The sequence below is a fragment of the Anopheles bellator genome, chromosome 2 (genome assembly GCF_943735745.2).
Source record: "Anopheles bellator chromosome 2, idAnoBellAS_SP24_06.2, whole genome shotgun sequence".
Taxonomy (NCBI): domain Eukaryota; kingdom Metazoa; phylum Arthropoda; class Insecta; order Diptera; family Culicidae; genus Anopheles; species Anopheles bellator.
This window is the reverse complement of record NC_071286.1, coordinates 41,600,766-41,610,772: the sequence shown is the minus strand read 5'-3', so window position 1 is coordinate 41,610,772 and position 10,007 is coordinate 41,600,766. Positions and strand designations below refer to the sequence as shown.

Sequence of the window (10,007 nt, the reverse complement as noted above, 5' to 3'; positions counted from 1 at the left end):
TGCCCAAATTGCCGCACATCAAGCGAACCACTTGACAGTTCAATTAGTATCCTATCCGCTAAATTACGCACCATAGCGGGACGCAACGATCGAGCGAGAGAGAAAGGGAGAGAGATTAAAGAAGTGACATGGATCAAGTGACAGCCGGACAAAAAGGAAAGGCGTCGTTAGGATCTCTGCGCACGAGTCCTTGACCGCTTGTTACTCACGGTTGGCTTTTTCCATCATTAGAAAGCTTTTTTTTCGGAGCATTCCCCAAGGTGCTTTCTCTACGTGACACTTGGGGCTCCGTCCGGGGAGCCCTTGGCTGCGATTTCGGGGCGGATTAAATTCTTTTTCACGCACAGCTGAGCGCCACGGGGCGACGCCGTCGGTGGAAAACTGGCAAACCAATGAAGCATTAATTTATTGACCGGATTTTCCCGTGTCACCAACGACGAACAAACCGTCACTCGGAGCGCTGGTGGCACGGTGAGGTTTTGTGGTGGTCTGTCCCGTGGTCGGCGAGGCGCAGTGGCCGCCGGAAAGGGAGCGATGCAGAGGGAACCGCGGGTGCACCGATTGGAGTGTTGGTTGATTTTCTTTTTCGGAAGAAAATGCACCGGACCACCCGGGGTGCGTTCAGTGGCTCAGTTCCCGTCGAAATAATCAATATTTGGAAAATCACCTAAGTAAAATTCGTTTCGGAATCCATAAAATTTAAAACAATTTTTGGAAATTGTTATCTATCGTCGAATAAGTTCCTTTACTGTCCGTATAAATTATAATTATCTATAACCTACTTGCATTTAGCAATGTAATTTATGAAGGAGCAATGTAATTTAAGAAGGAGTATGAAGGAGAGAGATAATTTATGAACGATGCACGTTTGTACTGTTTTTATAAAATAGAATAAAACATGTTTGCCTATGATTTGACAAAAACGTTCATACAGCAAGTATTGCTCCATCAAACGCAGTGCTTTGGAGAACTCTATAAAAAACAACGGTACTTTGGTTGAAGAACGTTTCACGGGAACGTTGTGCTGCAGAATGCTGCTTCCTTCAGAGCAGCTAAACGCACTCGTACCGAAAAACTTGAGAAATGAAAAATGATAGAGAGAGAGAGAGAGAACAAAGCACTGGGAAGCAGTATTGGCATTAGAAACTGTAAGTAATCAATTTCTGCGGTTGATCGTATGACCGATCGCATTGCTGTATCGCTCCGGGTGTGCCTGGAGTGTGCTCCCGGCTCCCAGCCCGGTGTTCCAGTTCCGCTTTTCGGTTTTGGGCCTCCGGATCTTGGGGCCCGAGGGAGAGAGAAGCAATAATTTCGATCATGGCCGCGGGACCATTCTTGAGGATCACGGGACCGGGGAAGTGGATAATTTACCTGTATAAAAGCGGCTTGCGCAATTGCAGTTAGTCGTCAGTTGGTGCCCAGCCGTTCCCGGTAGAAGATCCGTTCGTGCACCAGATCTGAGACAGCTCGTTCGTCACCGCACTCGCCCGTGAACTGTGATTTATTGCCCGCCGATCGTGTGAACAAACGATACTGCCGTGGGACTGATCCATCATGAAAGTGCTCCTAGGTGCTGTGGTCACGTTCGGGTGTGTGCTGGCCATCGGTTCGGCTCTGTCGGTGGCGAAAGATCAGAAGGACTGTGGTACCGGGGAAGGCTCCTTGTCCTGCCACGGTGCAAAAGTGGCACGCCATCTGCTGAAGCGCCTCGCACGGCCCGTCAAACTGGAAGAGGTCAGTGTGGTTAAGCTGTTCCCGGGGGTTGAAATCGTGGATGTGTCCGACGGTGAAGAACGTGAGCGATCGCTCAACGAGGTGACGGAGGAGGATCGGTCCGTTTTCGGACGGGTCGGAAAGTATCTGCAGAGCCACGAAATCAAGATCAACTTCGGTCAGCTGCTGAAGCGGAGCGACATTCAGGACGCCATCCGAACTGCCTTCGGGTCGCTGGATCAGGACGTCATTGCCGATGTTGCAGGTGAGTGACTCCCTGATGATCCGCGCCGTGCCGTGGTGACAAGTCTCTGGTTTTGTTTTTGCAGAGGCTCGTAAAAAGGACAAGGGAGGCCTCGGGGCGATCATGATGATGGGCCTGATGATGGGCAAACTGTTGGCTGCGCTCGGGTTCGGTGGCGTCGGACTGCTGGCACTGAAAGCGTTGGGTGTGTCGATGGTCGCCCTGCTCCTGTCGGCCATCCTGGGGCTGAAGAAGCTCACCGAACAGGGTGACCACAAGGGACGGCACAACGACGAGCACTTCGAGGTGCACTCGGATGACTACGTTCAGCACGCTGACCGGAAACGCCGCTCGCCAAAGAGCGACGTGGTCGCCAACCAACTGGCGTACAACGGATGGGCACCAATTGCGAACTACAAGTACTAGCCGCGGGCGAACCTAATTTATTTATTACCTAATTTATTATTACATGTGTAACTGAAAAGCTCGGCTACTAGACATCCCAAAGGCGCAATAAATGAAATCGGTCCATCATCGTGGTTGGTCAAGCGCTAATCAGTCAAATGAGAACTAAGGTTTTGTTTCCTCGCAATGGTTTTGTCAAGAATTTGATGAAACCACAATTTATAACTTTGAGTATCTTTTTTCTAATAATTTTTTTTATGCGGTAAGTAAAGTAAGTTGCTTTAAGGCAATAAACTTCTGCGTACAACTTTGTGTTACGGCATCGAGGCCTTGTCTCATATGCACAAATAAATTATTTTTTTCAAAGCATGGCCATTTTTAAAGTATTAGGTTGGCTAAAGAGAAATGCATTATTTTTGCATGCATTTCAAAATATTATACAAGAATTAGAATTGTTATAGAAATCTTGGTCGTTATAAGCGAAAAATTCTAGCAATCTATTTTCACAATTTTTCCTCGATCTCAATTTCTTATCACTCAGGAAGATGGAAAAGGTGGTAATCGCTTGGAACAAGGTCCGAACTATACGGTTGATACATTAAAACTTCCCAGAGTAGTAGGGAAGTTTTCTGTGAGTCAATATAGACGTTTTTCACGGAGTTTTACTGCGATTCAATATAGGCGTTTGTGGCCTTGCGTGGTCCTAATGCAACACAACACCTCGTCTGATGGCCGATTCTAGCCGTTTCTGGTCAATCGATAGTTTCAATCGATCTAGTTGTTGGCAGTAGAGATATAAATTTAGTGTTTGGGTATACGCAAGCAACAGTAGCAATGTAGTAGATAATAATAAATGATCCTTTTCAAGTCCACCGTAGAATCTTCCTGGCCGTAAGTCGTAGCTTAGCCACCGTTTGAGCTGCTTCTTCACGCTTTGACCACAGTCGTTTTCACACAATATTGTCGTAAGTGACTTATTTATCATCACTAGTGACCATCCCTTAAAGAAATGAGTTTCATTCCGAGTTCCGAGTTTCATTCCTGTTGATTGGTGTGGCACTCGTTCTTGTTATTTGTGATCGAACTTGTTTGTGAGTTCATTTTTGCGCAAATGGCTTGAAAACGTGCATAAACTTGAAACGATATGATTTATAGTTTACAATTTATCGATCACTAAAGCCATCTACCGAAAAACAATTAGCCAACCTAATTATTAACCGTTGGGCATCATGCAAGGGTTCTTCGTGCGCCAGTGGCTATTTCCAAATTTAGTAGTAAATGTGCTGATTTTGGACCGTTACAGAGCGTAGTGTAATGATTGAAACTTACACAAACCAGAAATAAGAGACCTGCTGACAACGGTGATCTGCTGGATGGGGTTGCATCTGTTAGGCGCAACGATCTGTCGAAGAGCTTTTGAGATGCGAGTTTTCCCGACAGAAAGCTTCCACATTAAGTTTTCATGGCGCTTCGCTAGACTCAACGAATCCTTGTTGTTGATCGAAATTCATTGTTCATTAACATTTTCGTATTCACTTATTTTATCCATTGAATCAAAGACAATCGATAACAAATAACTTGGACGTGGCAATTAAAATTTTATTTATTCCAAACGTTAGCTTTCACAAATAAAATCTCTGGACGGATACCACAACAATATTATTCTTTTCTCTACCAACGGTAACTGAAATTGCTTCAGCATAGGTTCCGGAGCGACTTAGCACAGCTTGCGCTATCTATCGACAGGATCGTCACTCCATTTGAATGATTTCTTCTAATAACATGATAATTTTTCAACGGGAAATATTTCTCTTAACGACAGTGTGTTCTCAAAATTATCGGCAAAGCTTGGTCCTCGACCATTTTGGCATGGACGATGATGTCTAGTAACACCACAGTAATGATATTTTTTAAACAGATTTTTCTAGATCAGCCAATGAATAGCATTGGGACATTCATTGAACTCTACACTCTCATTGAAGATTTTATGGAGTGCATCACAAGGAGGAATAATTTTAGTACTACGAACAGCAAGTAATGTTTGATTTACTGAATTTACCAGAAAGATTAGAAAATAAGAAAGTTTGTACAACGCCCAGTCAGGATGTTTGTGCAATATATATTTGACTTAACCTGTACCCCAAACATCTCGAGGAACAGTTCTATCACCAATTGGCGTAAATTGAAAACATCTAGCGAAACGCTGAAACTATCCTTCGAAGTTAAAGTACAACCCAACGGTCATTTGCGGTAGTTTTAGTTTGCAAAATGTAACTCAACGTAGGTTCCTCGCTTAACGTAATGTTGAAGTCTTTCGATCGCAATGCGATTAAGATCTTGCTACTTATTACATTTTTAATGGAAAACCAGACAGGTGGCGACAGGAAAACTCGATCACGATCGTTTCTTTTTAATTTTTACGAATGAATATTGAGTGAAATAGTGTGAAAAGAACCCTGATACGGATTATTTTTGTACAAAAATGCAGCATTTTTCCTAAGCTTGGTTAAAAAGGTGGTGAATTACTGCAATCAATGAGTGATGAATGCACTTTTCAATCCGTCCGTGCGAGCAGCGGTGATCATTAAAAGGCTGCCGAGCATATGTGCCACGCCCGGTCCGTAACGGAATCGCTCAGTTTGCCGATCTTCGGCAGTAGTTTTCACATTTAACACATTTTGTGGCGAATGTTTCGTTTACTTTTGGTTTCTTTTGGCCCTGCACAGCCGGACACTGCACCGCCCGGTCCAATGTGTCCGGTTAGCCCGCTTTGTTGCCCATTCCCTGCTGCCCTTCGGTGCGTGACGTTTTGCTGTTGGCGTAGTTTTTCTGCTGAATATGTTTGATTTGGGTATTTGCTTGTACGGCTCTCCCGGTTGGCCCTCGGCTGTGGAAAAGTAGGGCCCCAATGGACTCAAACTGAATGGTCAGCGACCGTGGGGAAATGCAGCGCACTCTGGCTAAGTTTAACGATCGCGTGGCGGGTCGCTCGGCTTTGGACGGTAATCTGGGTTCGGGGAATTCGCGGTTTATGCTGGTGCTGTTTCGCGTCGGTCAATGTTTGCCATTGCTTTACGTACACAATCCTTTGAATAGACGGAATGTTTGCTGTCATTCCACGTCTATGCTATCGATTGGTATTTTTTATTACCATATTAACAGGCCCGAAGGTCGTTGGTGTTAGAAAGGTTGATTAGAGGGCCACTTTACGTACACGGATCAAACGATCACAGTGTAACGTGAGCATGATCGAGCATGATCACCAGCGAAAGGAGAAAACATCGTTACAACATATCACCACTATGTTGCAGCGCTTGGGCGATGAGATCGGGATGTGGTTTAAGATGCATCGGTTAGGAAAATGACAGATCGGGCAAATCGGCCCATAAATTATGTCCTTCTTTCAACGCCTGGCTGCCCGGCTTATGTAAACACCGAGCTATTCGCCACAGTGCCACACGGTGGCTCTTGTCGCTCCGGAGTGATGGAAAGTGAAAAATCATCACCCAACCCGGCCCCGGAGGATCGCGCCTCGATACGCCGCCGATTAATGATAACGCGGCGTGGCTTGTTAGCTTTCAGTGAAAACGGCCCGACGGCTCGACTGTCTGCGGCCCCGGCCCAGGATGCTCGGGAGATCGCTCGGGAAAACGGGGCCCGCCTCTACGCATTCTACTGCGCCGAGTCGCGGGCGAGTGAAAAACTTTTCCCTCCAGTCATGCGGCACAACCACGCAACAAGCGCCGGGAGGGCGTGCATTGGCCAGGAGCCCGGCACAGGGTTGGTTGTCGAATGAAAAGTGAAAAATCCTAAACGCCTGCGCGCGCGGTCCTTGGGGGCCCCGGTCCGGTGCGGACCGAAAGGCCCATGTTGGCACACTTTTCCCGTCCGACGGTTCGCTGGATGGCAAACAAACAACCCACGCAAAAACCCACACAGACGCAGGCGCCCGGTTTTCCCGAACCCCCCCAATCCGCCGTGTGTGCTATGTTTTGCGTGTCCGTGCCTGGCTTGTTAATTAATCCAATTTGAAAACGCGCCCCACCCGAACGCGCCCGTGCGCTTTTCTTCCTTCAAGGGCGCGGCGAAGAATTTGCCACTTGGCGGGGGCTTTTCCTAAGGCTTTTCCCCGCGCTCGGTCGGTCCGCTTCAGCAGCCGCTTTTCCGGCGCAGGCCATCCCGCTCCCGCGAGGGCCGCCGGGTGGGGATGGCCCGGGCTGCTCACCAACTGTGAAGTGAATAAAACTCGTTGGATCCTCGCCAAAAGCATCATTTTATGGCTTCTTAGTGTTTAGTGATAACATCGGATAAGGCGGAGTGCCCGAATGAGAGCTAGCCAGCGATCGTCGAGCAGCAAGCGGGTTGGTGTGTGTGCGTAGGCCATCTGTGTGTGTGTGTTTGTGTGAGTGTTGGTGCGCGCGTGTGAACCCTCCAGAGCGCCAAGAACGCCTTGCGCCGAGAACAGTCGAACACAAAGTAGCCAAAGGGGAGCCAGCATGTCGTTCAAGAAAGTGATCTCCATCCTGGTGATCTGCGTGGTGGCCGTGAAGGGGGCGAGCGTGGCGTCGCCGGCCTCGGACGGTGGGGTGGTGGGCGAGCTGAGCTGGTCGTGCGTCAACAACGTGAGCTGCGTGACGGGCCTGGCGCAGGACGTCATCCAGAAGCTGAAGGACCGCCGCTCGATCGACTTCGGCGTGTTCAGCGTCCAGCCGGTCGACCACATCCCGCTCGCCGTCGAAGGCCGCTCGTCCCGCGCCCTCGACTTCCTCAGCGGTAACGCCCTCCAGGTCTCGGTTGGTCCGATGGTCGTCAACGTGGAGCGCTCCGGGGACTATCCGAACTATATCGAGGTGTCGCTGCTCCGGAAGGCCGATGGTAGGTCGTCGTGTCCCATGCCTCCTTCCCTCTCTCTCTCTCTCTCTCTCTCTCACGTGCAATCTCTCCCGGTGGCAGGTGCCCGTGGAAGGACCCGCAAGCATATGCGCTTCTTCGTGCCCGCATTCTTGGTCTTCAGCCAGATCGGTTGGTATGCGCTTGCCATCGCCGGTGTGAAGCTGCTCGCGATTAAGGCCTTTTTGGTCGCTAAAATTGCCCTAATTGTCGTAGCAATGATGACGTTCAAGAAACTCATGGAACCAGTCGCGTAAGTTTTCACTTTTGGGTTTTGGGTTCCGATCCTAAGGATCTGACTACGTTCCCGACTCATCTACAGCGTTATGCCGCCGCCGTACTTTGACCATCCGGAACCGTTCATGATGCCGTACGGTATGGACTTCCACCACGGCTTCCCGGGAGCTAGCAACGACGTGTACTCGATGGGACTGGGCGGCCACCTGGGACACCACGACGGGCCGTCGGCCCTGCACGGCGCCGACGGGGGCCTGGGAGCGGCCAGCAACGTGAACGCCGCCGTCGTCGACGCCAACGCCGCCGCGGACAAGTCCGGCAGCTCGCCGGCCCAGCCCGTGTCGGTCGCCAGCGGCAACGAGCGTCATCATTTCAGCGCCGGCAGCAAGATCAAGCGGCAGGACTTTTACCCGACCCAGGGCGCAGCCAAGTACCTCTAAAGCGGGAGCCCCCCCGAAGGATCCCGAAGCAGAACCCGTCGCCGTCCGTCGCCTGCGGACCGGACCGGAAACGGCACTCTAGGGTGCGGCGATAGGCGCGGCGCGAGCAGCGAGAGAGAGAGAGAGAGAGAGAAGAACCTTGCGAAGGACACCGCGGGTCCACGAGTGACACAGAGAAAGAGAGTAAGTGTGAGAGGGAGCGAGAATGGGACATGGTCCAGATATTCTGGACATGGACCCCCCCCAGGACCCCCGCCAGGATAACCAAAGTGCCGAGCGCCAACACACTGTAGAACCCGTCCGTAACGCGTCTGTTGTATTATTTGTTTCTCATGTCTCCCCCGGTCGGCCCCGGCGCTGATCGGGTCGGACAACGCTGACGAAACTGGGCCCCGCCCCCCCCCCTGCCAATTGCCGGCCCCACTTGTCTTAGTCCGAAAGCCTGTCCCCTGTGCCTGTGTGTTTCCAAGAGTTTTGCGCCAATAAAATATTTATTTATTTATTTGCTACTTGCGACGAAAAGTGAACCTGCGTCGACGTCCATGTCCTTTTCTAGTCGGGTGCCTTCCGAAAGAACCTAACAGGCTCACCCACTGGCCGGCTAGCATACTGACCCACTAAGGGACCGGCCAGTCAGCCACCCAGCAGACCGTGCCGATTGCTTCGTGTCATGCTTCGGCCCGATGCCCGAGGAATGTGCAGTCGTGCGGGCATTATTGGGGCAGTTGGGCAGCGGCAATGGACTGAGACGGGGATTGAGGCTGGACATGCAAATCCTCACTCACCGAAGGGTGCCCTAGTCCGGTCCGAGTGATGGAGAGAAGCGAACGAAAGTGTTTATGAATCAATTAGTCTGCAGTCTATCAATTCTGGAAAGGGCCGCCTCCGGACGTCCGAGCGCCAACGAGTCGTGAAACGAGTGGCACGGCGAAGTGGAGCACCGCTGGACCGCTGGTGGTGCGGAAACTACAGGGCTGTCGATGCGGTCGATGCCGAAGTGTTCGTTATGGTCGGAGTCGAAAGTAAACACCCTTTCGGAGACCTGCAGGATGCAGACCTGTGTTCCTGTGCTCTCTTCGCTTGTAGAGCGTGTGTTGTAATAAGCACCTGTACCTAGGATGGGATGGGGTGGATTTCACATTTCGTATCATGTTCGGATGCTTTCGAAAGCGTTACGATATGAGCATGATCAGCTGCACGGCGGTGGCCGTAGACATGCAGCCGATTAATTAAGTGGCAAGTGGTAACATGATACCTGACGGCGTACCAGCCAATCGAGGTATGAACGATGAAACACAGGATACGGTCCAGCCGGAAAAGCTTTTCAGTACAGTTTCACTCTGGCAAAGTGCGCTGTTTTACTGAAGGTAGTTGTTGAAAGGTACCAATTTGTGGAGGAAGATTATGTTGAATAGTTATAGCGAAACTACGCCCGGTGTCCGGATCTAGGCATTTTTATTAACTTTTCCGTTGGACTTTACTCGTCCCAGAATATCTTCACTCGTTCCAAATACATTGCGGGCCTAAACATTGTTTAACGACTTTATCCAATTATACTAGATTTTCAAATCGTTTATCGCCACGCCTCATTTCATTCTCATTTCCCAATCGTCGCGGGTAGCGTTTTCCCAAATGTTTTCCCTGCAGCTTCCGACGGAAACTGATTTTCTTTCGTGCATTGCTACGAGTGTTACCTTACTTACCTCCTTTCGAATTATGTACCCCCATTTCTTACGAATTCCAACGGAAATAAAGAAAATTAGCGAAAGGAATTCCGTCAGGATCGGCTTCAGCGATCCATCCCTGAACGAACGATCCCCACAAACGCCATTAAGTCCATTACGCAAGCTACAAAAATCATTCTGAAAGGCCAATTCTTTATTTTAGAAATGATTTTCCCAGTTTCCGACGTTCTTAAGGTATTTGGTGACCGTGTGCTAACCTTTTTACTAATGTTTATAAGTTTATGTTTTTGATAAAACTGAGCCAACGAAGGGCTTCAAATTCAGACGTTTCTTTGAAAACGCAAACAATGTTTGCACCCTCTTTGGTCAATCTACAACAACATCGCCAAACTT

General features: G+C 49.5%; 2 protein-coding genes across 2 annotated transcripts; both read left to right on the top strand.

The window, feature by feature from the left end:
- The first annotated feature begins 1,554 nt into the window (after window positions 1–1,554).
- Window positions 1,555–2,383, top strand: LOC131207542 (uncharacterized). The gene is made up of 2 exons (XM_058200160.1): window positions 1,555–1,978; window positions 2,043–2,383. Exons 1-2 carry the CDS (start codon window positions 1,555–1,557, stop codon window positions 2,381–2,383), a joined length of 765 nt encoding a protein of 254 aa, XP_058056143.1.
- Window positions 2,384–6,858: 4,475 nt separating this feature from the next.
- On the top strand, window positions 6,859–7,929 carry LOC131207541 (uncharacterized). Its single transcript, XM_058200159.1, has 3 exons — window positions 6,859–7,237; window positions 7,316–7,505; window positions 7,575–7,929. Exons 1-3 carry the CDS (start codon window positions 6,859–6,861, stop codon window positions 7,927–7,929), a joined length of 924 nt encoding a protein of 307 aa, XP_058056142.1.
- Window positions 7,930–10,007: the final 2,078 nt, after the last annotated feature.